Source organism: Trachinotus anak, unplaced genomic scaffold (assembly GCF_046630095.1).
Source record: "Trachinotus anak isolate AG129_WGS33_773 ecotype Australia unplaced genomic scaffold, CSIRO_AGI_Tana_v1 ptg000025l, whole genome shotgun sequence".
Lineage (NCBI taxonomy): Eukaryota > Metazoa > Chordata > Actinopteri > Carangiformes > Carangidae > Trachinotus > Trachinotus anak.
The window spans coordinates 14,701,792-14,729,386 of NW_027273876.1; the positions used below are offsets into that span (position 1 = coordinate 14,701,792).

At 41.1% G+C, this 27,595-nt stretch overlaps 1 protein-coding gene across 1 annotated transcript; it reads right to left on the reverse strand.

Annotated features, from left to right (window-relative positions):
- Positions 1-10,747: 10,747 nt before the first annotated feature.
- Positions 10,748-27,245, reverse strand: tex2l (testis expressed 2, like). Its single transcript, XM_071463483.1, has 13 exons — positions 27,119-27,245; positions 25,607-25,678; positions 21,755-23,182; positions 18,463-18,663; positions 17,873-18,191; positions 16,067-16,344; positions 15,662-15,811; positions 15,436-15,535; positions 14,722-14,854; positions 13,434-13,571; positions 12,706-12,915; positions 11,523-11,643; positions 10,748-11,438 (listed from the first exon to the last, which is right to left on the reverse strand). The coding sequence occupies exons 3-13, from the start codon at positions 23,144-23,146 to the stop codon at positions 11,274-11,276; spliced, it is 3,207 nt and encodes a 1,068-aa protein (XP_071319584.1). The 5' UTR covers positions 23,147-23,182; positions 25,607-25,678; positions 27,119-27,245; the 3' UTR covers positions 10,748-11,273.
- Between the last annotated feature and the right edge of the window lie 350 nt (positions 27,246-27,595).

Sequence of the window (27,595 nt, forward strand, 5' to 3'; positions counted from 1 at the left end):
GGAGGATTAAATATAATAAAGAAATGCAGAGACACTCAAGAGTAAATGTCAGATAGGGAACTAAACCAGAGGGGTCTGATATTGTTTTAGACAACATCATGTTGATTTCCTGAGCAGCAGCATTAGAGTTTGTTGGCAAAACATTTAGTGAAAAACAATTCAACATTAAATTGGGGAAGTGAAATAAAATCATCAACCATCTATATAAGTGTTGGATTTTTGTCCTCTGGTATAGATGCATCTAACTTTATGTTTACGTGACAGCAAAAACAGTCTTTAATGAGATAGGCCTGCTAATTAGAAGAAAAAGGTGTATCTGTCAAGAGTTAAATATGTCATAATGGCCCATTCCTGTGTGTAATACAAATGACTTGAGGTTTGTTGTCAGCTCAGAATCCAGATGAACAGGGCCTGCTGGTTAGAGCTGCTGTCAAAGAGGAGGTCTAGATGTTTAGACATGACAACTTAAAGGTATCACTTCTCATCAGGAAAATATTCGGTCCATTGCTTTCAGCAGAACAATACAGCTGCTGCTATCTCATGTTGGTCTTCATGCTCAGTAGAGCTGGACAGAAAAGTCATGGTGTCTAGGAGTTGCTGAATGATGTTATGGGAAATGGAGGCAGAGGAGGTAGACTCACTGAATATACAGCATGTGTATAAATAAAGATAACACCTTACAAAATCAAGCCGGTGTGAGGTGTGAACTGAAGACCACACACTCATGATATACAGTAAGGAAGCGAAAGAGGGAACCTGCTGCGATGTGTAACACTGCACGTTTCAGAAATCAGTGGTTATTATTTAACCATTCATGATAAAGACACATTTTGGCCTAGTATCATTCTGACACCTGTTCTGCACCCTCCTACTTTTGCAAGTGCAATGTGCAAGGTGTTATATAATCACACACACACACACACACACACACACACACACACACACACACACAATGTTGTTGTTGAAATTGTGTCAGAATTATGGCTGTCAGAAGATGGTGAGGGTTGTTTTTTTTTTTTTTTACCTGATCTACACTAAAAAAATAAACGAATAAACAACTGGGGATTTTTAAAAACAGGGAATCAATGAATCTTTTAGTTGAACTATATTTGATCTAAAGTTTTGACTCATCCTGCAGCCGGACACACCCGTGGCTTCTTTCTACAATGGAAGTGAAACATTGCTCAGAAGGTTTTTTGCGGAGTGTGTTGCACCTGCAGGTTGCTTTGCTTTCACCTCTTGTCCAGTTCATCCCAGACCAGCTCTGTGAGGACTAAGCCTGGAGACTGTGCAGCTCTTCCACTGTGTGAAATCACCCTCTGGTTCTTCTCTTCTCATTTTTTGGGTCATTATCTTGCTGTGGAATGAACCCATCACCAACCAGTTTGTCCTCTGTTGTTACTTGTCCTTACACCATTATGATGGCAATATAGAGTGATATTTCCTGCAGTACAGGAATGTCCTAATAACTCATCAGAGGCTGTTACAGCTCTGCCTTTACAGACAGTTTATAAGTCATCAAATAAAGTTGGGCCACCTGTAGGAATTGCTTGAATCAACTTTTAAGGTTTCATTTACTTCTGAAGCTGCCAGAGAGCTGTAAGGTGACCAAATTCTTTATTCCTGGGATAGGCCAGTTTTCTATCATATTTACATGACTGATTGATTACATTTCCAGACTGCAGGCATGGCACTGTGTTGATTCTGACAGCTATAAATTAGACTCCCTCTTGTTCGTGAGAATAGTTTTCATTCAGGGAACTGTCTCTAATTCATTGCACATGAATGATCTCTTTATCGTATAATCAGCAAATAGGGCGTCGACTGTCTGTCGACGGCAGAGCTCTTACAGGTTCTTGGTTCTTTATTCCCTATTTTTTACCATAATGGAAGAATTGTAACCCAGCCATCCATCCATCCATCCATCCATCCATAAAGAGTCTTGGGGCGGGGGCTGGAGCCAATCCCAGCTGACATTGGGCGAGGGCGGGGTACACCCAGGACATGACAGCAGTCTATCACAGGGCTGACATACAGAGACAAACAACCATTCACACCCACAGGCAATTTAGAATCTCCAATTAACCTAATGTACATGTCTTTGCACTGTAGGAGGAAGATTAAGTACCTGAAAGGAACCCACACAGACACGGGGAGAACATGCAGACTCCACACAGAAAGGCCCCAGGCCCCGGGTTCAAACCCGGAACCTTCTTGCTGTGAGGTGACACAGAAACAACAACCAAAATATGTTCATTTTCTCTGCCTATGCACATCACCTGCTTCTTTGACTCGGATGCAGCCTTACAATTTAATCATTTTAAGAGCAAAGAAATAATACAAATAGGTATACATATACAAATATTGCAGTATTTCTGTTCCTGGGTATTACAGGTAACAATGTCAGTGTACAGTGTCGTGTGTGTGTGTGTGTGTGTGTAACTGTACTGGTAATTCCTGGTGGTTCCTGGTTACTGTAAATGTCAGTGTCACACACACACACACACACACACAGACACACACACACACACAGAGCCGTTATATTCATAAAACTGGTCTGGTGACAGAAAGAGTGTGGGGGCATTGCTTCCTTTCAGCGGCACACTGGTGACTAATTATTCACCTCAGGTTTCCTTGTCTTTGTGAGTAAATGCAATAAAGAGAAATGATGACTATCTAAAGTAAACAGGGGAGGAACTCACAAGTAACTTCTTGGTAAGAAATCCGACCGTGTCCTATTTCCTTCTCTGCACACTGAATGATAAGATAGGCATCACCTTTGTTATACTTATGAAGTTATATATATTGCAGACTATAGTGTAGTGACGTAGTGTCATTTGCTAGTCTGACTCTCAGTGATATGAAACTAATATAATACTGTGGTGACATGTTGCACAATTCAGTGTCAGGTGACAGAGTCTGACATTAGCAAAAGCCAATAAATCACTTCTGTAGTGGGCGTTGTACTTTAAGCAGACAGGTAATCACTCCCCAGTAATCACTGATGAAAGCAGGTAAATCCCAAAATGATGTGTCTGACCTGAAGCAGAATTACACACTGAAATATTTTCTTTGTCATATGTGAACTAATTCTGCTGCATATATAGGGATTGTGTTTACTGATTAATCTTGACCCGGATTTCACAAGGGACATCACATGTGCTTTTATTGTTGTGCTGTGGCTCAGTGTTCCATCATTGCACAGGTTAAAAAAAAATTACATTTGTATAATAACATTAGTATACAGTGCATCTGGAAAGTATTCACAGTGCTTCACTTTTTCTACATTTTATTATGTTACAACCTTATTCCAAAATGGATTAAATTCATTTTCTACCTCAAAATTCTACACACAATTCCCCATAATGACAAAGTGAAAAAAAATTGCTTGAAACTATTTTTGGGCAGTTTCTCCCATTCTTCTTTGCAGAACCTCTCAAGCTCCATCGGGTTGGATGGGGAGCGTCGGTGCACAGCCATTTTCAGATCTCTCCAGAGATGTTCAATCGCGGTCAAGTCTGGGCTCACAGAGTTGTCCCGAAGTCACTCCTTTGTTATCTTGGCTCTGTGCTAAGGGTCGTTTTCCTATTGGAAGATGAACTTTCACCCCAGTCCAAGGTCCAGAGCGCTCTGGAGCAAGTTGTCATCAAGGATGTCATGTACATTGCTGCATTCATCTTTCCCTCTACCCTGACTAGTCTCCCAGTTCCTGCTGCTGAAAAACATCCCCACAGCACGATGCTGCAACCCCCATTCTTCATTGTAGGGGTGGTATTGGCCAGGTGATGAGCGGTGCCTGGTTTCCTCTAGACATGACACTTGGCATTCAGGCCAAAGAGTTCAATCTTTGTGTCATCAGACCAGAGAATTTTGTTTATCATGGTCTGAGAGTCCTTCAGGTGCCTTTTGGTAAACTCCAGCGGGCTGTCATGTGCCTTTTACTGAGGAGTGTCTTCCGTCTGGCCACTCTACCATACAGGCCTGATTGGTGGAGTGCTGCAGAAATGGTTGTCCTTCTGGAAGGTTCTCCTCTCTCCACAGAGCAACACTGGAGTACTGTCAGAGTGACCATCAGGTTCTTGGTCACCTCCCTGACCAAGGCCCTTCTGCCCCGATTGCTCAGATTGGCCAGGCAGCAGCTCTAGGAAGAGTCCTGGAGGTTCCAAACTTCCTCCATTTATGGATGACGGAGGCCACTGTGCTCACTGGGACCTTCAATGCTGCAGAAATTCTTCTGTACCCTTCCCCAGATCTGTGCCTCGATACAATCCTGTCTCAGATTTCTACAGACAAGTCCTTGGACTTCATGGCTTGGTTTGTGCTCTGACATGCACTGTCAGCTATGGGACCTTATATAGACGGGTGTGTGCCTTTCCAAATCATGTCCAATCAACTGAATTTACCACAGGTGGACTCCTGAAGGATGATCAGTAGTAACCAGATGCACCTGAGCTCAATTTTCAGTGTCATGGCAAAGGCTGTGAATACTTATGTGCATGTGATGTTTTTTGTTTTTTATTTTTAATAAATTTGCAAAAATTTCAAGCAAACTTTGTCATTATGGGGTATTGTGTGTAGAATTTTGCGGTAGAAAATGAATTTAATCCATTTTGGAATAAAGCTATAACATAACAAAATGTGGAAAAAGTTGCAGTGTAGCTCGGCGTTCAGCTTCATCCTTCCACCATTTGAGGAATGGGTTTGCAAACCTGCAAGAAAATGGTTCCAATAAATTTCTGTTTAAAAGTTGTTGGTGTATTTTGGGGTGACCTGATGGCTGAAAGGTTAAGATGCATACCACAAGCCCTGAGCAGCAGGTCCCTGCTTTGACTCCTGGCCGGCTGGACCATTTGCTGCATGTCATTCCCCTTCTCCCTCCCTGCATTTCCTGTCTGTCTCCACTGTGCTTTCTAGTAAAGGCATAAAATGGCCCAAAAAAAAACTTTTAAAAGAATAAAGTTGTTGGGATATTTCTGTTTGAGCTAAACTCCTAAAAAGGACAAAATTCAAACCAAACCAAAGTTAAATATTTGCTGAAGTGAAAGGATTCTTCAACTTTGCAATTACTTGTCTCATGAAAACAGACTGATTCATATATTCTCTGGTTTACTGGAGACTGGAGACACACTGTCACGGCAGAGTGTTTATCTTGTGTTACTGCACAAAACCCCTCCAAAATATTTTTGATGATAATTCACAATGATGCAACAAAATTATGAATGCATGAAATATCCCTCTTCTCAGCCATCAGCACAGACTGGTGCGAATGTTTTGTGAGAGTGTAGAGCACAGAGTCCAGAACAAACACACAATATACAGCCTCGCAGCTGCAGAGCACAAGGAGGGATAGTTAATGTGCTTCTTTTCCTGATGAGTGCATTGTTCTTTAAAGTTCACTGGGTTTGCAGAATTTCCAACCTGAGCACGTCAATCATTAGCTTGTCCATCATGAGCACATTTTCAGGATAGGAAGAGAGCATCTCTAACGAGGCTTGGGCAGCAGGGTGGTGAACTTAAGTGGGCTGACTGGTTCAGTTAAGCATCCATACGTCCAGTCTGGAGAATATTTCTGTGATAGTTTGGAAATGTCTTGGTCTCAGCCACTATTCTATGTTGACTTCACTATCAAATAACTGAAACTGAAATCAAATAATTGAATGCTGATGATCACACATTCTGTGATTTATGTTTCTGTGGACTTTTTCTGTATTACAGTTTTTTTTACACAGCCAGCACAACAGCAGTCAAGGTGGACCATACTTTCAAGGGCTTTTCATTGCATTTATGCTAAATGCCTTCCGCCACCACATCTTTCAAGATTCACAAAATGTTTTCTCACTAAAAATGAACCACCAGTCCATTGTGCTCTAGCTTACATGCTTTTATCAAAACTTAGAAATTAAAAAGTTACATTTACTGCTACATGTACATCTAAAAAATGAAAATGGAAAAGATGGATCACAGCTGATCCCAGGACATAGAAGACTGCAGTCCTTGATATGGTCATAAACAACAGTTACATAAACCTCACATAAGTTCAGGAAAGCGTGGGGACAGATCATTTGGAGATGGTCAAAGTGTTAGCATCAGAACCACTGCAAGACTTCTGAAAAGGCATTAAATCAGGATGAAGCTGTTAAAGAGCTCAGATACCGATATGTCTTGTAAGATGACACCATGCCCTGGAACCATGCCCTGGAAACAGCCATATCTTTTTTAGGTATAATGTTATCAGCTGTGACGATATAATGGTTTCACTGTGCCAATACTCGTGCGACTTGAAACCAGGCCAACACCTCCAATGCTCACTATTGCTGAAGAGGCTGGTTTCATTTAGACAAAAAATGCAGACAAGGAAACAATATTTTCTGGGTCAGAGGAGTACCAGTGTCACAGTGTGCATAGCAATACCATGTGATGGTATGCTGTTACATAAACCGCTGTAAAACAGGGATATACGTCAGTGCGCGCATCCTTTCCCGCCTTGGTGATCTCTATAAAAGATGTGAAAAATGTAATGTTTCACTGACCTCTTCCAGTCAGAGACGGGTTTACATCACTTTTCCTTCTACCTCACTCTCCATTCCTCATCCCCATGAAGGGATTCTTTTCCCTGTGGAGGTGGAAAGTTTACGAGTCTCTCTTGGACACAATGACTGCTGCAGAACATTGTCAGGGATGGACCAGATGTGTTATCACTCTATATACGGTAGCACTGTACACTCAATAGTGGTGAACTGTCCCTCTTTTTGTTGGAAAGGAATAAATAAATAGAGGATGCCTCACAGTAGCGTAACATATTTGCATGTCAGTACTGTTTTAAGACAGACTTGAAAAATCTTAAATCAGCTAGGATCATCATATATACTACGATATGGATGATGTTTAATTTCTTTTGTATTTTTTAATCATATAATATGCTTATTGCTGGGGCTATAGTTCATTAGTTTGCAAGAAGCGCTTGTGTGTTTGACATGGTTTCAAATCAAGCACAGTATGTTCTGAATGCATGCATGTATGCTGTGAATTTGTAAGTAATTATATTGTTGTTGAGCGCGAGGCAATTATTTCGGTCTAACCAGTCATTAATGCCTCCCCACCTTCCATTCACACGGCTTGATGGATTACTCACAATACGTAACCTTTGAAAAGGTCTCTGAAATTACATAATGATCATGTTTTGACATAGGCGGTGCATTACTGTGCATCGTGTATTTCAGAAAACATCTGCATCAAATTTGTTGGATAAGTCTATTAGTTTTGGCAGCGAAAATATCCCTTTTCCTCCTGGACTCTTCCCTGAAACCTCCTCTGCCATATCAGTCTGGTCTGATCTGCTAAATGATGTTTGCTCAAATGTGAGGTCACTGCTCCTGATTGTGGCGCCATAGCAACTATTGAAAGCTTTGAATTTTTGTTAAAATAAATACTAAAGGCTGACGGTCATTAACTTTCCACCTCCATCTAAATGAAAGGACTGGAGAGTAAAGTAGATGAAAATCACCATCCTGGGATGGGCTGGAAACAACTGCAACAGAACAGGTAACCGCACACTGTTCCATATAATTACAAAAGCTCGTGGACTCAGCCTCACCCATGTCCTTTCCCTCACCTGGCACAAGCTGGCACAATAAAATGAAAATGAAAACAGGCGTTCAGTGCTGTAAACCCTCACGTTAGAGTTTATGCTATTTTATTTTTTTGTCCTTTTTAGATGTAGATGTAGCAGAATGCAGCAGATTTTGTGTTAAGTTAGGTTTGGAAATTACATTTAACAGTTTTTACAACAGTATATGCAAACATGGAGAGTGAATACAAAGCTTTGGTAGTGGCTGAGTTTGACTGAGATGTGGTCTCTGAGCGAAATTTGTGTCAAGGCAATGAGAAGTGATCCACAGTGTAGCCCCCACTGACTGCTGTTGTGCTGACTGTGTGAAGAGCTTTGAAAGAGTGAAAGAGTGAACCCCCCGTTGGGGGGTTGGAAAGGCCTCCTGTTGAAAAGGTGCTGCAGTCTAACACTCACCATGTGGATTCTGCGTGGTGTCCCGGTCAGTTCACTCACGCACAGATGAACTCGACTTCATACATCTTGAAGGGGCAGAACTGCACATGCTTATTCTTTTCATAGACTTCCTCTTTATTCAGGCTGAATCAAAGCACAGAGCCGATCACTGGCTGTCAGTGATCTGCAGCACCAGCACCTGCACACACATGGCTTTCCAAAAACTCTGCACTAGTTACTACAACAACTTTTGTGTAAAGACTAAATAAAGAAAATTTAAAAAAGTGAGAATGGGTATGTATAGTCCTGAATGGATCACTGAACAGGCTTACCAGGAACAGGCCAAGGGGCCCTAAGGGGCTGAGTGCCTCCAGACCAGGGCTTCTGTAAAAATGACTGTAGAAATTTCCTGTTGGAAAATTGATCGAATGACTAAACACAGAGATGCAAAACAATTAAATATGGCTCTGTTCGAAGTTGTTCATACCATGTTTCTGTGTTGTTTTTGTTACTATAAATGACTTCATAATTTTTCACAGTGGAATAATTACATTCATTGTGAAAAGGAATCTGCCTTCGTAAGCAATTTCAAACATGGGCCTCTCTGATGAACAGAATGATCAGGGAGACACTCCTACAGCGAGACACACACACACCCTCCCACACATTGCCACACTTCTTTCTCATGTGATTTCGTTTTATGCAAATGGCATCTTGTACAGGCGGTTTTTCCCCTGTGTTCTGTCGTCATCTTGTTGAACAGTTCGTTCTGAATCTTTGTTTTCCATCTTGACTTTTGTGTCAGCGATCTACTTGTTTGTTTTTAATCAATGAGCTTTGTTATGATCTGATGTTACCCATACAGAAGTGCAATATATGACATATATGTCCCTTTATCGAGGCCCATGTGGGGATATATTATTCTAACATATATAATCCTCTGGATATATGAAGATATAAGTTTGTAGCATAAATGAAATAGTAAAATTTGTATGTGTAAATATGTATGTGATGGATTTTATGTGGTATAACATGTTGTAACATGCAACCATATATGTTAATGATATTTAATTATAATTATATATTAATTTTTATATGCAAGTTTATCAAAACAACATACATATAAAAATTCTACGTGCCTATATATATTTTTTTATTGCTCTCTTATTCCTTTTAAACATCTGTCTTCACCTATCTTCCCATTGTGTGAAAGTGGTCTCAGACTTTTGTAACCCAATGTATATGATATCAGCATATATTGACAGGCTTTGGGATAGATATATATTATGTAAAATATGTCTACAGATGTTTTATTTTATATGTATATATTTCATATATAAAAATTCAGTATATGCACATATATTACACTTGCGTAACAGTTTGCTCCTATGTTTTATCCCATGCTGAAACTAATCCAGCCTAAACCTTATTTAATATTCTCTTTCAGTTTCAAGCTCACGCACTTGCTAAATTTATCCCCCTTTCTTACATTTGAATTTCACAGATTTGTATCTGGAAAACTCCTGAGGTACACGAGTCATGTGTTCTGAAGCGTCAGAGCAAAGCTCAAGACCATGAGGGATGTTTTTTCAAGCACGGAGCAGCACCTTCACTTTGCGAGCGGAATGAAGCTGTGCCTGTGAGATAATGAGATGATCTCTACCCCAAACTTTGTCAGTTCAATACAACTGCAAATGATATTCAAGTGATCCGGTTCAGCGAATCCTAAACAAACCAGAAAAATGACTTCCTGTGCATCTCTGCAGTAAAAGCATAAAGCTCTAAGCTCTGCCTTGTGGGCTGCAGGAGCTGCTCCGCCCAGCCTGTAGGGGGCACCTCTCTCCGTCTTGTCTGTGGTTCAGTTGATGTTGATGCTGTTGATGCTGCTATCAAAATTTGCATTTTTATTTCTTAGCTTTGATCATCATGTTATCTAAAATCAAAAATGAAGCCACGACCTAAATTACTGAATTTGTAAAATATATAATAAAATAAGTCTGATAACAAATTACATCCTATATTAACCTTCTGCCTTTTAATGCTGGCTTGCAGTGATCAATGGATGCTAAGTTTGCTAATTATTCATCCTAAGTAGAGACTAACAAGAATGTAGTTTGGGCTGTTTGATTTGTTTTAACACATGAATAGATATTAATTAACAAAGGAAGCAGTTTCAACTCAGAGGCTGACACACAGGCTTTTGCCTCTGGCCTCCTATGGAAAAACATCATGTTTGTTTGTATGAGGATGAGGGGTAGACAGTGAACGATAGGTCCAATCAAAGGGACGTTCTTACTGCATCAACCCGCTAATAGAAAAACCTACGTGAAAAGATAAGAGCACAGTTGTTTACTCCAACATACAAACTTGAGAAGAAAAACTCTTAAGCTGCTTTTGACTAAAAAATGGATCCCATATACAAACACATAATGCATCAGCTAAAGCGGTACAATTAAGAATAGAGCAGTTCAAGTCGATTATTTCCATTTGAACATTTGATAGGCTATTACACCCTTTTTTCTTGTTTTTGGCAACAAGAAGTTCGATAAATACAGGTCCAGCTCAATCAGAGCTGCACCAAAGTAAAGTATTTATAATAACTTTTAAGACACAGCAACAGGTACTGAAAATCTCTCTTAAAAGATTCACCAACATTTTATCGTTGCAGTTTTTTTAATGAAATGTGAAGATATGTTTTCTATGAGCTGCCTCGTGTCTTTCATCTTGGAGAACAGAAGTGACAAGTGTTTTTCAAACTTTTATTTAATAATGTCCATCATCTTCCATCCAAAGTCAAATTGAGCTGTAAACATCAAAGCAGCAAATAAATATACATATATATATAAATAATCTCACAGGGTTCATTCACATGTAAACATTTGTAAAAGGTATCACTTGTAGTTGTTTGTCATTATGTAATGTACAGTATTCTGTCATCCCCAGCTCCACCTACAGCACAACATGTCAGACCTTTAGAAACTCCTGCCTCAGACATAAACACAAGGGTTTGTAAGTAAAGATACATCTGACCTAATCTTGGGTCACGTGCTTGTGTTTCTTCTGGCACAGTATACCCCCCCCTCCCCGGGCTCCACGGCCCAAGTCTATATATAATGGGACAGAAGTTTAATTTTGCTTTTTGGTAGTCTACAGAGGCAAATACAATTTTATGTTCTAGTTGGTGGTTCTCATTGTGCTTCTTCTCCGTTGCTTACTATGAATATATAATCTAATAAAATCATTTCAGCCTCAGCTCTCCTTGGATCGTGGACTAGTCGGACTCTGGCCCAGAGATCTCAGGTGGGATCCTCTCTATAGACTCTGTGGAGGAGCTTTGGGAGTGAGGGGACAGATGCTGGGAGGCTTGAGGGTTGTCCACCCCAGAGTGCATCAGGGGGAAGTAGATGTCATCCATGTTTGGCAGCACAAACACTTTCTAAAGGGGGGAAAAAAAGAAGATTGTGAGACATGTTTGAGGGAAAAAAATTGTTCTTTACTTTTTGTTTTATTTTTTTTTTACCTGGAACTCGTCCTGCAGTTTCCTCTCAATCCACTCAGTCACATGGCAGAAGGTGACCTCCCTCTCCCCCAGTTTGGGACGGACATGCAGATCCAGCTTGGGAGGCACACAGAAGCTGTACCTACAGAGGAGATCATAACAACTGTATGATCAAAAGTATTGTGACTGGATTCGGCCACATTTCAGTCTCATGTTGGCAGAATAAATGAATTTTCCTTTAGCAGGCGCTGAGGTGTGAGGAGTGAGTCACACCGCAGAAAGTCACAAACACAACATGCGGCTGATGAACATCTTGACTGTGTGTGAAGAAGCTTTGTTTCAGTGTATTGATGAAGAGCAGGAATGATACATCAGAATAGGACAGAAGCTAAAAATCTATATCTAAAAAGTCAATATACAGAGCCACTAAATTTTCATTTATGTCATCATTTATTTGCTTCCTTTATTTTAGAGGTGACACAGTTACTGTAAAAGACCAATGAAAAAAACATAATTTTCTTTTTTTTTTTTTTGGCCTAATCTTCACAGGATTTGATGGTCAAATTCTAACAGAATTTGAACACTTTTCCTTTTTATTTATTTACTTTTATGTTCTTTTTGAGTCTTTGAGACAGCATCTTCAGAAACATAAGAAAAATGAGAAACTGTTTGTTGCACTTGAGAAAAGTCAAAATGAAATATTTTAAATTCATCTGTTGCAGGAGTTGTGGCCCAGTAGGCGACATTACTCATATATTTTGGGACGACCAACCTACATGATTTTGATCTGATGATTTTATGATTACAGTCAGATTACAGTGGACCGTAAAGGCACTTTAAGTGTCCGTTTTTCTTTACTGTAAATTATTTTATAACTTCATTTTTATGTGCAGAAAAGATCATCCCCTCTGTTTGTGTATCAACCTGGTGCAATAAAGTTCAAGTGTGTTTTCATTTCCTTGGCTTGTGTTTAAACAGTGACTGTAAATGCCTTTAAGCTGTTGATGCTCCTGTGTCACAAAGCCTGAACACTTCTTATATTTTGCATAATCTAGCAGGTTTTTGAAGAGCTTCTGTTCATGTACATATTATTCTGTTCATGGGAACATATTATTCAACTCAACTCTGAAGGCCCTGCCTCAACATTTTTTATATCATGCAGTCTTTGCTTCTGGGTACTTATGCTCCAGCATTTTGTTCATACCATATCCTGTCAGTAGGGGGTGGTGGGATGTTGATAACCAGAGTCCCTGACAGCTCCTGAACCTCCACAGTGAGCAGCAGGGGGGTGTTGGACATCTCCTCAAACTTCTTCTTAATGAACTCGTTCTCTGTCGCCTTCTGGAAATACTTGGATTTAGCGATTTTGTCCACAAATCTCAAAATCTTCCTTCCAGTCCTGCCACCCCCCGTCCTGTAAGAGAAGATTAGAGGAGAGGAGAGGAGAGGAGAGGAGAGGAGAGGAGAGGAGAGGTTGTCAGTCGATTTAGTATTCAGATCCGAAAGTCAAAATTTGAGGAGACATGAGAAGCTGGAATGTAAATGACGGCGACAGCCATCTGGAGTGTGATGTCAGCCCGGTTTATTTTCTGCTTTTAAAAAAGTGAGTATTCACAACACAGAAGGGTAGAAGTGACACTAATGAAGATGAACGTTACACTGTCTTCTTTTTTATGTTCCTGTTTTTGTAAATATAATTAATTAATTAAATAATTTATTGCTCAGAAGTAGCAGTTAATCCATTTGTAATATTCTTTACTAAATGTAACCCATTTACAACATCTTCTTTTGGTGTTATAAGTAATTTGCTACTTCTTTCTTTTTTATTTAGCAATATATGTTTCAATATCGTAACATACAGCCTTTTGTACTTAGGACAAACATACACACACATATAAGCGGTATTTCTGTTTTTATAGTTCTCTGCTTTACCCTTCAGCTGTAGGTGTGGATCCCTTCTCCCCCACTGGCCCCTGAGGCTCAGAGAGAAGCAGCTCTTCCTCATCAGATGAACCAGCACTGGAGGACTCCTCATCACTGTCCGCCAACACATTGAGGGTGGACCTGCAGCTGGGAGGATACGCAGGGGGAAGACATAAAGGTGAAGATGGAGGCCCCAGTATTACTGTTTCAGAGGCGCTGCCATCCTTATACAGAATTTTTTTTCTTTTTGCCGTTACGAAAGCAAAGTTTAATAGTACACATTTAAACCCTAATTAAGTATATGAGCAAATCTCAAAATTGTAAAGTGAAAGTGTCCTTTAAAGATCAACTATCACAAATGCACGTTTTCTATCTCCATGTAAAGCTTTAGATGCACCGCAGCTTTGCCTCCACTTTAATCCCTCCCACTGTGGATCTATGACGGGCAGCTCTACGCTGATAGATGTAATGCGAGGCTCTGCTCTGTAGATCAGAGACAAGAGGGATCAGGGGATAGAAAGAGAGATGTGTAGGCGTGTATCTGTGCGTGTGTGCGTGCGTCTGTGTCTGTGTTGCCATAAGAATGAAAACACGGGGTTTGTTGTTATTTCTGCTATCACTCATATTACAATTAAATATACCAGACAATAGAGATTCTGAGAGGGCAGAGAGGAGTAAAACTGTAACAGCTGAACAACGTCTGAAGGAGTTTCTTTCTTTACATTGCTACATTGCTTTGCTTTTCTTTTTTTTTTTTTTTATTTGTCACTTTCATAAAATCCCACAGTTTTGTGGAGGTGAAATATCAAATCACTGGACTGCCCCTTTAATACATCTGCATAGATAAGGCTATTGCTGACAATGTCATAAATAGGTTTATGGCTATACTAGGTTTATATGATTTCATCAAAAAGATCAAATATCTTTATCTGCTGGATTAGCTATGGTTATTTTGTCCATAAACTATTTAACAGATAAACTTCCAATAAAAGTAAAATATCACAGTATACATAAATATAAAATTACACACATTGTGAAAGAAAACCTTATCCACAGTGCTCAGCCCTACCAGTGAAAGACACTGATGCACCACTACTACAAACAACAACCATATGTAGGCTGAATTACTTTTATACATAACAGGAGATTTGGGAAACACTCACTCACTCATAACAAAAACTGTGTTCATTAAAACTATTACGAACGGATATAAATGTTGGTAGTTGGGACAGGTTTTTGTTGTGTGTGTGTGTGTGTGTGTGTGTGTGTGTGTGTACATGGTGTGTGTAGTGCTAACCGTGGGCTACCAGTTTCAGTCGTACCATCCGCGTCCTGGCCGCTCTCCTTGCCCAGTTTGGACAAGTTGAACTTGGTCTGCAAGGTCATCTGCAGGGCACCGGTGTAGTCCAGCTGCAGCTCCACCCACAGGCCTGCAGGGGGCAGCACTCAGAGGTCAACGCCACGCCACCAAAATTAAAACAAAGCTCATGCACACTGCCTAATCTGGACGCACGCAATTTAGTAGGCAGATTAAACAGCTTTTACTGTGATTATCAAGACTTGAAATTAAATTTATAATAAATGACGACAGATCATAAATCCCCTTTGGAGACTGACACATGTGGACTGAGCAGGAAAAACAGACAGAAGCTGAAAACAGGATCACTTGTTGACTGGCAGTTGTATAACAACGATGTGGGCAGGGGGGAAACAGAGTCTGACACACTTAAACTCCATCCGTCATTAGGAGTGTTTCTTGCCAGACTGGCAGATTTTAAAACACACACACACACACACACACGAGCCAAAATGCTCTAAATGTTGAAGGTCATGGCGTAATGACTCTTCTGCTCAGTGAGATTACAACAGGATAACAACGTCTGATCTGATGCTCTGCAGTACTCAGCTGTAATCACATGAGCAACAGGTCACTTTCTCACTCCTCTCCTGCTCTTACTGCGTGTGTGTGTGTATCTGTGTGTGTGTGTGTCTGTTTGTGCACTGTACTCACCTCTGTGGTTAACCTCTGGTCTGGAGGTAGCAGTGATATGTGGCATAGAGCAGCCCATATCCAACTCTGTCAGAGTCAGCTCATTCATAAAGTAAGGCAACTGTAAGGAATATTCCATGTCACAGTTTAAGACAGTATAGAATGTGATATAATTATAGTTGGCCCTTTTTTGTGAGTTTCAATTGCTACAGTAACTTAAAAAAAAATTTTTTTTAAATGCTCTCACTCTGATTTTGCTGAGCTTCTTCTGGATCTTGTGGGAAACTGCGTCAGCCCAGTGCTTCTCTCGCAGGAAGTCCCAGAAGATCCGACCAATTAGAGCGTTAGCCCACGCTGTCTGGCTCTTCCCAGGGTACTCAGCTAGATCACAGGTGCACTGCAGAGACAGACACATGACCCATCAGGGCTGCAAGGACAAGATCGAAAGCTGCAGGTTTAGGACAAGTTATAAAGTAGAATATTACAAAAGAAACTTTTTGCCTTTATGAGCATGTTACACATGGTTAATGTCATTTTGTATTTAATAATCAATGCTAATGTTCTACATCTCTCTCTACAACCAAGTAAGTCTCTGGGCTGTTCCTGCAGCTTTCATTTGCTTCACTTAATTCTATTTGCAAGCACGACTTACATTTCCTCTGATGGTTGGGCTTGTCTCAGTGCTGCTGGCTCCAGGGCTGGAGAGGGGCGACATCTCCTCTGCAGCCAGGAGACGAGCCATGTAGTTAGAGTAGTCTAGCAGTGAAAGGCCCCTGGTGCTGCTGGAGGTCTGACTGATGTGGGCTGCAGGGATGCAGGGGACAGGAGGTGTGCAGGGTGCATCATCATCACTGCTGCCCACTCTGCTGGAGCCTCTGCTGCTTGGCATATTACCTGAGGCACAAACGCTCTGTGCGGGTGCTGGATCACCTGGAAAATTCAGGAAGCATTTACCCTTTTGTTTTCTCTTTATCCTCAGTGCTTTGAGAATCAGTGCCTCTTTGGTTACAACAATAAGGAGAGAGCAGGAAGATGCAAACACCAGTTTCTCAAGATTGCAATGAGAAAATCATTGACTTATTCAGTTTCATTCGCTTTCTTGTGGAGAAAGCGTTGTTAATGTTGTTAATAGTGCCCTGAACAAGAAGTGTCATGTCTGTAATCTTAACATTTTTGCTACAACAACCAGCAGCAGTTTATCTTAACATAAAGACCCGAAAGAGTGAATTAGGTGACCTGGTTCCTTCAAAAACGTCGAAATGTGCAAATCTGTCTATGAGCACCTTAAAACAAAAATAAAAAAGTAAAGTTAAAAAAACCCAAATTGTAAAATAAGTCATTGTTTTACAGGGAGTAGCCTCACTAACATTATTTGTAAGCTAACGGGCATGTTTACTGTTGGCTGACCACTGTTTGCTGTGCCAGCTGGGAGTGTGTGATCTTATTATTATTTATTTATGCATTTGGGTTTTTTTTTTATGTATGCATTTAAGGAGGAATTTACTATTAAAAATGGGGTCTGTCGTCTTTTACTACAACAGTTTTGTGTTGCGTCCTCTTCATTATCTATAACAAACCCATATATTTTAAAAATTGACAAAAAATTCTGTTGCTTCCAAATTGTAATGTAAAAATTGTAATAATTAATAAATCAGTGTTTGCACTAATATTCATAGGGGATGTAATGTCATATTTTGGAGGGAATAGATTTGCTACAAGACTTGAGTCAAAATCATCATTTACCTTTTAATCTTTTGCGATGTTTGAGTCACGATATGTACTTCACTGTGTTTCTCCTTTCACAAATTTTCCAAGGACAGTTGAGTTATGGGCTTCTTCACAGTTTACTTTCTATGACTATACAAGTAGATATAATGGCAAGGCCACTGAAAACTATCCCACTGAACCTTAGGCTCTCTCCATTGGTCACATGACCCTCACCTTACAAGCTGTGAAGAGTCAGATTTTGTTACCTTTGGACAGAGGCAGGCTTGCTGTTTCCCTCTATTTCCAGTCTTCATGCTAAGTTAAGCTAATTGGCTGAAAAATTTTGCTTAAAGAAAACTATTTAAATCACTAAATTACAGCCTCAGTCCACCTAACTAACCATCCGTTCCCATGAGAGCAACAGGGCAGATGTTGTTAATAGTGCCCTGAACTAATGCATTAAACAAGAGTGCAGCAATTGAAAAGTGTGACGGATCAAATGACAGATTATATCTGCTCTTCCCACTCAGTGGTTTTCTTCAAAACACTGTCTCTAGATTTTTTCCCTCATGCCCTTACCCTGTCAGGTCACCAAACAACTGTGAGATCTCTATGTTCCCGCAAAAGGGATTGGCTTTGAAATGCAAAGAATTGGAGCGTGTAATCCATAATCCACGCACATATAGCATTTGTATAGATGCCTTATCTAGAAGCCTTCTCTTCTCTAATGCATTATTTACGTTTCTCATACCCGTTCTGGACACACATCTGCCAGGCCTCTGTCTGTCCCTCTGCTTTTCCCTCTCTGTATCCGTAGATGCAAACAGGAAATGACGAAACCACTCTTCTTTCTCTCGTCCTGTGCGGCCGAAGAGGTAAAGAGTGGTGGGAAGGTCATACACGGGTTTAGAGGAACTTTGTTTTGGACTTGTCGGTTCAGCTCCTGGCTCCTCTTCCAATCTTCCTCCCTCATCCTCCAGGGAGTTTACTCCCCTGGCCAGTTGAATGCAGATGGGATACTTTGGGTTCCACACCCTCTTCTGTGCCAACACAGATGGCAGCAGGAACACCTTTGGGGAACAGTGACAGGGCTTTGTTGTGGCAATGCAAAAGACTGTTAAATTGGCAATTTAGTCAGTTTACTCAAAGTCAGAGGTTCATTAAACTGTTTATTTCCGGTTAAACTTTTTTTCAGATAAGCTTTGGCACTGTATGTTATCTTAGATGACATAAACTTAGACTAGGTTTCTTCTTTACTCTGTATATCCCCTTAAAAAAAAGAATAGCCTCAGATACAGTACGACTATTCCCTTTACACAATCACTTAGGCGGTTATCATACCCTGCTCTTTGCAAGCTGAAAGCAGCGTGACTTGACAAAGGTGGCTTCGTGGACTCTTTCATCGTACGTGGCCCTGCGGCTGATGTTGGTACGTGGAGAGTCCAGACGGAGACAGGGGCCCTCGAGGGTGGCAAACACGGAGTGAGTCAGAGCCGGATGGTAGGTTTCTGGGTCGTAATCATGTATCTCATTCATCCAGCCCTGGAAAGACAGAAGGTGAAATGTTGATTTAAATAAACACTACACACAGTTTCCAGTGAGTAATAAACACTTGATCTGGAATTGTTCCAATCTTGAAAATCGCGCTATGATGATGTCATCAGCCTATGAGTGAAGTATAGAGCAAAAAGTAAATGTGATTGTAAATGCATGTTTTTTTGGTGACTGTTTCACACAGATTCAAGGAGGTTGATCCAAACTATTTTAAACACAGTGCATTCATCTCTGTAGATTTTAACATAATTTAATTATAATTAAATTATATCATTATATAATTATTAAATTATATAATTATTATGAAACAAATGCAGTACAACAGGTGAGTCTGTGAGCTGGGGTGTCAGAGGAATGGTCATTATCATATTAGTCATTATAATGTCAGTACTGGAGAATGTGTGTGGACTATTTTTAAAAAATGCCATTCACTGAGAGGACATTATGCCCTAGATTTGGCTTCCCAGGCAACTGGACTTTCCAGACTTTACACTGCTGTCAACAAACTACCAATCATAGGTTGTAGGTTACAGATGGCAAGGATTTGAGATATGCATAAGACGACATTATATGATTGTTCCACGTGAACAAATTGTGAACACCATTAAATGTTGTTTTAATTACATTGTTTCCAGGTACTCCTGTAAGTGTGAAGTAAAATTTCTTGGAGCTTTCAGAAAAATCTGAGTTTATCTGAGTTTATCAGTCATAATTACGCCATGGATGTTGTCATGAATGCTAGGGTGCTGGTAATCATGTTAACTCAAATATGACATTGTAGTAGACAGCATGTTGGGGCCAATCATAGTAGAACAAATTGATCTCTGACCTTCATATTGTTTGACATTTTGGGAAATATGCTAATTTGTCTTTACTCACTAAGCTAATTGACATAGCTTAGCTAAACTAATCGATTACATTACTTGAAGAGTCACTTGTCTTTTTACACAAGACACACATTTGTTACGAGATACAATGTGTTAGTGTGTAGTTAGTAGTAGGTGTATTCCTGAACTTTGGACAAAATCAGGCAAGTTGTTTCTTCCTGTTTGTCTTTACACTCATCAAAATCTCAGGAAAGGAAGTAAATTTCCCATAAATTTCACACTATTTCTTTAGTATCTGAACAAACGTCAACATAAGCTAACTCCATAATTTAAATAGATATGAAGCCATAATTAGTGTAACTTTGTTGGCTTTAAAATAACATAAAAAGTGAAGCTTTATAATAAAATTCTACTCAGTCTGAAATAGCTGTAGAAGTTTTCATTAGAATGCAGGTATGTAAATGCTGTCATACAATCCTTGATGCTTGAGGCTCCCTCTTAATGCAGGTGTGCCCTCATCTCCGAAGTGTGCCCACAATCAAACACCCTGACTGCTCTCATTCTGTCATCTGATTATCAGACGACCTCTGAGAACACCTCATAAACCTTCAGCTCTGACTTTCACATATTAACAGCCCACAGACTCAACCCAAAATGCTAACAACCAAACAAGGGAATTAGCTGAACGCCGAGGCAGTAAACCCCACATTTCCAGCCATCACCACCACTCTCTAACCCCCCCCGGCTGCCTCGATCGCTGACAAATTACAGCTTCCTCCTGCCTGTTTCCCCCACTAATTGCCTCTGGAACAGACAGTGTCTGGATGGTAGCTGTCCTCTCCAGTTGCCCTGTGTCAAGCTCAAACAGGAGAACAGTAATTACCACTGCAGCTCCAGCACTTTTTATCATTGAAAGTTTTAATTGCATTGTGGGCACCTTATGCAGTTGCATGTCACTTTCAGAGGCTTTAATCTGTGAAGAAACAAGTCAGCAGAGTCGCTGAAGTGACTTCGAAGACTTGACACCGTTCTGTTTTAGAACAAATTAGCACGACTGAAAACTAATCACAAGCCCTCTTGTTACTGTAATTGGTGTAGCTTTTAAATGTGTTTTTTAAAGTGCATTCAGAAACCAGTCCCTTCAATTAAGTAGGTTTTCAGTGGATTTTTGCACTTGTAAAGGATGCAGGCCAGAGTAGCCTGCAGCTATGCTATTATGGCACAGTCAGAAAGATATTAAATTTCAGTTTGCTTGAACCTTTTTCACTCAAAAGGCAATTTCTGAAAGAGGTCTCTCATTCCCCCTGGTATCACTACACTGGACTGGAGCAAAATTGTTTGGTAGTGTTTGCATATTGAAGTTCCTTTTGTCAGAATCTCCCACTTGCCATTAACTGTATAACACTGTAGCAGAACTGTAGCAATAAGTGCATTTTCATCCACCTGAAAGTTGGTGTATTGATAAAAATAAAAAATGTGATGCACATGTCTCTTCAGTGAAGCTTCTGCTCCACTGAAGAGACAAAAAATTGTGGCAGATAAAAATCAGGCCAGTGTGGTGTAATGTGGAGACTGAAACCTTTCTAAAATGAATCTATGAAACAAATACAAACGCCACATCTCCATCATGTTTTTGTTCATTTGAGGTTTGACTGGTGCTCTTTCAAAATGATCATTGCACTCTCTTCTTCTGCATTGGTTTAATGAAGAATTAGCAGCTCCAATGGAAATGAGAATTAATTAGCTTTATTTTTTTTTATTTTTCGCTTGATACTACTTATGTCGGTGTGTTCAAAGCTTCAGTCAGCTAGCATGGCTAACCTAGCCTGGCTCTGCCCAAAGGTATGCCTGCCAGATTTCTAAAAATACTAATTAACAGTTATAGCTTGTTTGTTCAATCAGTACAATAGCCAAAGTGTAAAAAAAAAACATTTTAGAGGGAGTAATGAGGCGGACTGTTCCCTATCTGGGAGATTGTTTCCTATCTGGGAGCAGTATCGTCTCTGGAGGTTGCCTGGCAAGTAATCTGCAGATTTGTCTCCCAAAATGTTCAACTATTCCTTTAAGTGTTGAAACAAAGAAATTAAAGTCAAAGTCTGATGATCCTTAATGACAACTATAACTGATCTTCCTCAGATGTTATTTATGGAAGACATGTTGAGAAATGTGTGAGTATTGGAGCGAGAAAGAGGCAGTTGAAAATAAGGTGAAAACAATGTGACAACTTCCTCCTTAATGACTCATCCATTTACCTTGAGGACGTCTGGCTCAGTGTTGGAAGTGCCACCTGTCAGAATCACCTCCCCCAGCAGGGTCTGTGCCGGTCTGTGGGTAGGAGCTGAGCAGCGAGACCTGGAGGAACCCATCCTGATGAGCAACAGTCCCAGCAAGAAGCCCAGTGCTAGTCCCAGAGCCAGGCCAGCGAAGTATGGACTAAGAGGAAGGATGAAGTAGCCATAAGACAGCACTGCCACGCAGAATAAACTCATGCGTGGCAGAGGATGAGGGGGCTGAGGAAGAGGGGAAGTCTGAACCAAGGGGCCAACAGGGGCTTGAGACCCAGCAGGCGGTTTTGTCGCCTGCCTGTGTGTCTCGATGGCTAATACTTGCATCGTATCACCATCTGTACATATTTCCAGCTCCTCATTATGTTGTCTGTTGTGATGCACAGGACAGGAGCTGCGGTGACTTCTCCCAGGATGTCTAACAGAAGGCCAGTCAAACACAGGCAAAACATCAGCATCTGTTTTTCTGACGTTCCTCACAGGAGATTCTGAGAGGACCGTGTCTGTGCTGCTTTCCCATCCCAAACCTCTGGAGCTGGCCTGGTGAGCCCCCTGGGTCTTACACTGGTGTTTGGGGCTGCCTGCGCTCTCCTCTCTCATGATCTTACTGAACATGCTGCTCAGAGGTTCGTGCACGGCCTCCGAGAGCTTTCTCTTAGTGTCCTCCAGCTCCATTTTGAAGAAGCCCCCTTTCAGACCCTCTCCACTGGGGGAGAGTGAGCTAGGAGAAGGGGGCGCAGTGCGAGAGTCCCCATTGCTGCGGTTTTTTGGTTGGGTCAGCTGCTTCCAAAGGTGGAGGTTGAGGCGGGAGTCTGATTTTGACTGCGACACCTCGGGCTCTGAGCGGGAGACCTCTGTGGAGATCGACTTCACAAGGCTGAGAAGGGGCTTGGGTCTAAGGGTGGAGCCTTCTTTCAGCTCCAGCTCCGTGGAGAGCGACTTGACCAGGTTTGCAAGAGGTCGGTGGGTGGGTGAAGATGGGCCTGGGGAGAGGAAACTGGGGCCAGTGGTGGAGCAGTTCCCCAGAGAGCCAGGCGAAGATGGGGAAAGAGGGACGTGGAACGCTTGGGACTGCAACCCTCTGTCATCCTCAACAGAAAGCTGCCTATCCTTAGAGAGAGATATGGAAGGGTAGTCCTCATCGTGATCAAGGGAGAAGATGAGCTCACTGTCATCCAGGCTGTCCCACTCTCCCTCTGTCCCAGTCAACTGGATCACAATCCCTCGGGGAAGATGCCTTTTGGTCCCAAAGGAGGGTGCACCAACTGGGGAGAGTTTCTCTGGCTCCTGAAGAGGTCTGCCACCTCCTCTTTCTTTATCCTCGCTTCTTCTTTCCCCATTTTTTTCACTCTCTGCCATCTCTTTACATCGCACAGCCAAGGCACCTACAAGTCACTGAATGAGAATAAATAATGAACACTGTCAGCTACATTATTAAGCCTCGGAGGCAGAACAAATAAAAGCATTCAGGGAATGAGCCGTGCGGGGAGAGAGGAAGGGCATCTTTTCTATGCTTGTGCCTCATTTTCACAGAAACTGCTTACCGATGCCAACTACGCATTAATGTGTGAATGTCACGTAGTTTAGCTCGGAAAAGTTGTGGGATCCTACATTAATCCGAAGACTAGTGAGCCCGAATCAGAGCCAAGTAAGCACGTCTCCCATAGCTGTCGCTCCACATACTGAATGACTCTTAGAGGCATGCAAAAATAGACAAGACAGACTTTCTCCCCCAAATGTTCTACAAACTAGGGCAGCCCAGGCTTGGATCTAATGTCTTTTGGGGCCTAATTGGATGTCTATGTAGAATTCATTTAATTTACATGGAAGGACTTTCTGAGCACATGAACATGTAATGAAAAAAGCATAATTTAAAAGATGCAGCCTTTAAACATAAAAACGAGAAGAGTACATTTTTAGCTTTGTCAAAATTGTAATCTCCAAACAAATACCCAATGTTTTCATGGAAAAGCAGGCATCACCACAGGAGTGAGGGGGCTGGAATAATAATATTCAGCAAGTCATCACCCAAAGGAAAGAACTACACTTTCTTCCAGTCTCATCCCCTGAGGGGCCGACTGTCAGACATAAAAACCCTCCCTCTGATGTCTTCTCGAGCTGCTTAAAGAGCTACTTACGTAACATTGAGATGAATGGTGAAGGGAGTTCAGACGCTCTCTGTCATTCCCACATGTGGCATTTGTGTGTCAGCAGCATTGCATGCCTCCACACAGCACATTATACAGCCACCACCTACGGACTTGTCAAAAATAATATTCACCAAACCTAACACAGAACAGAGAAGCAATATGTGTTCTCAGCTGACATTTAGTGGGAGAAATGAGCATCACTGGACACAAGCTGGGAAACAGCACAAAGGTCCAGTTGAGACCTTTTTACCCACTGTCTCTCTGGGTCAAGTGCACGGCTCTTTATGCCCGTTAAACCCTACCTCTGACTGGTCAGATTTACGTAACTGTATTACAGCGCTGTGTGGCACGATTTCAACCAATTCCACAGCAGCTGGTGGATTCTGACTAATCTGCTCTCACCCAAAATGGACGGTGGGCAGATAAACCTCACAGACACACAGCCAGGCGGAATTAGACCTTCCTCTTAGCTTTTCTCAGGGTGGGAAGAGGGACCAGAGGCCGCTAAGATACCAGAAAACGTACACATATGCACTCACACGTGCATTAGAAAAGCTGAACTACTGTCGGACTAGCAATGTTTCGTCCAAGCTAACTGTCGCACACTAGGATAAGCCGGCACTGCCATATTGTCATGTTAGTTTGGAAACTGTTGAATATGCACTCCAGATGTTCCTCTATTTTTTCCACTCATCCAAATGTTCTTACATCTTGTCACCACAGCTACAACTCAGCCTTTTTCATTGCAACTACATATAAAATAGATTCTCTCATAGTAAAAAGGGTGAAATCAATATATCCACTGTGGTGAGGCGCTTGAATGAAAACAATGCAGGTTTGGTTTCAGAGAGTGTCAACAGCTATGCTAGCAGTTGTGTAGCCGCTCTCGCAGTGGTGCTTTAAGCTAAATAGATGGCACAGTTGAGTCTGAAGGGGATGTCAGTATTGGGCAAACAGAAGGCTTTAGCACTAATGAAAAGTTAAGAGAGAGAGAACCTGAGAGACACATATTTCATGGCTAACATGGGTTAGTTAGTCAGGGCATTTGGTGGCGCTACAATAAACTTTGAGGGATTGTCAATGGAAATTAGTCTCCACCTGTGGGAATCATGAATGTCTGTTCTCTACTGCAGATGTTGGGTTCACTGGAGAACTGAAAACTTGTGGTGGCCCTACAGGAAAAGTCATGAGGGATCATCCTTCCATTTCAAAACAATCCATCAAATTGTTCTTGACATATTGCACTTAAAACCACGGAGATGCTGGAGGTAATTGGATCACTAAAGTCGATAGGCTTGATCTGTTTCTAAGTGATAAGTGAGTGATATAATCACACTTTATTGTGGTTTGTCATATTGTACATTGGCAGAAATATTATCTTCAAGATTTTTCCCATAGAATCTCTGATATGTTATGAAGTGTTTGTGCGATCTCTGCTGACTCCCCTGACTCAGTCCTTTGGGTTTGGGGTTTAACTGTGTTGTTGGGAGGATTCAGCTGTCACAGCCCCAGAGGCCACAGGAAGTTGATGAAAACTATATGGTTTAAACAAGGACAAGCAAAGAAAAGCAAGAACACAAAGAGGTGCTGTGTGAATGTGGTAAATATGCATGCAAGTATTTATCTAATCAATATCTGCATCATTTTTAGGAGTCCAAGGGCTAGTCACCTTCAATGTGCAGGGTGAGCCAGTCATTTCAGGTTCCTAAACCAGCAGCATGTGATGCTCAGGGATAAGCGCCTGTAAGACATATATGAGAGAGCTGTTAATTGTCCCATAATGCTGAGTGTGAAATACAGAGTGATCATGTGACGACTGTGGCATGAAACGCAGCGCACATCTGCTGCAAAGTGTTCGATCAATCCTTTACATTCTCAGTCAGTGAAAGTATCGAGCCTAACAGCATGTCTGTGACTCAAGTGAGTGTGTGGGAGTTTGTGTGTTTGTGTGTTTGTGTGCCAGCCTCTGATCAGACACGAACAGTAACAATCACAGATTAACATTAATGCAGGGTTTTACTGTGAAATCTGACAAATCACGTAGCGGGATTATGGGCTAAACCAACATTTGGTGGGGTGTGTTTCCAATCTGGCTCATCTCCCTGACCCAGTGTTGATTGCAGTTATTAGTAACACCACAATCCTTCAGAGTCCCCCTACTATCAGTGCTCTCATTCTTATGTTTAAGGTCACATACGTATGAGTGACAAACTCAAGGAAAAATCTGAATAAATGAGCAGAGAATGAATTTGCAGGTGCTTCCCATGGGAACACCTATGGGAGATTATGAACTGAGATGAGATGCAACCTTTTTTCACAGTAATAATAAAGTAGTTACAGGATATGCGTACTGTAAAATAAAGCAGTTCCCTGTTCAAACCTTTCTTTTTAATGTAGTTACAAAGTAAGTGCTGCTATGTTCGCTTTAATATGTAGCATTACTTATTCTAGTATATTTACACAGTACATCATTATAATAAACACTATTTAAAATAGGTCAATTTCAGTGTTAAAACAGATGTAAAAATGTAAACAGCAAGTAGAATGTGCAACATTTGTACTGTTTGATTTATTGATGTATTTATTGTATTATTGAGGGACAATGATGTATATACAGAGTGTATATGTGTGTGTACCACATGTGGGTTTTTTGCTATATATATGCTATATGTCTTTTTCTTAATTATCTCACCTGGCTCTGGCAAATATATATAGGTTATATATAGGTTATAAGGTTATAATTACTTTGTAATTATAAAAAGTATAAAAAAGTAACAGATTAATTGATAATAAAAATGATTTTTAGTTGAAGCCCTGTGGTCACACCAAAATATGTGATCAGATCAGACATTAGGATCCAGTTCCTCCTATACATATCAAAACATGTGACCCAAAATAGTGGTGTCAGATTATAAAATACAAATGCACACAATGCAGCATGTGATCCCTAACTTTTGTGGTGATAACAGTAAAATTAAAATTCAGTTCAACATCTTCACTCCTCTTACTGGATGATTCAAATTCACAAAACAAGTGTGACAAACACATGACAGTAACAGTGGAAGTTAAAGTGGTCATTCTTTTGAATAGAACTGCACATTTCTGCAGCACCGCTAATGCTTTGTAAACAGAAAGAAAGCATGCACAGCAACAGAGATGGAGATAAGGGGTGTTTACTTACCTGAAAAATAATTTTGTGCATAGAAATGTGACTAAACCCGCTGGTTGATGTTGTCTTCTGCTGGTTCCCTCTCCATTTGTGCGCGCAAGGACCACTGAGTGAGTAGTCTCAACGCTCTCTCTCTCCCTCTCTCTCTTCGCTCTCTCTCTCTCCCTCTCTCTCTTTCTCTCTCTCCCTCCCTCCCTCCCTCACGCAGTCACACACACCTCCCTTTAACCGACTGCCTGCATCCAGATGTGTCATGCGCTGCCGAGAATCACAGCTCACCAAACTGATTATAAAAAGCATGGCTGCACCGCACGATAATCCAGATTAAGAGTCCTGCAGCCCCAACAGATGCACACACAAACTAATCCACACAAATATGCATGCAGAGTGCAAATGCTGTCTAATTGTACAAAACAGGGTGACAGCTAAAGTTCAGCCGGAGGGTTAAGTGGTATTATTTTCTATTCTGATGAGCATCCATGCAAAAAT

What these genes read in the sequence shown, in the direction of transcription:
- tex2l (XM_071463483.1), bottom strand. Translation starts at nt 23,146, where the DNA reads ATGGCAGAGAGTGAAAAAAATGGGGAAAGAAGAAGCGAGGATAAAGAA. An exon ending in CAGATGTGTGTCCAGAACGG is followed by an intron (nt 16,345 to 17,872) that starts GTATGAGAAACG and finishes TGAATTTTCCAG; the next exon opens with GTGATCCAGCACCCGCACAG. An exon ending in GCCCAACCATCAGAGGAAAT is followed by an intron (nt 15,812 to 16,066) that starts GTAAGTCGTGCT and finishes CTGTCTCTGCAG; the next exon opens with TGCACCTGTGATCTAGCTGA.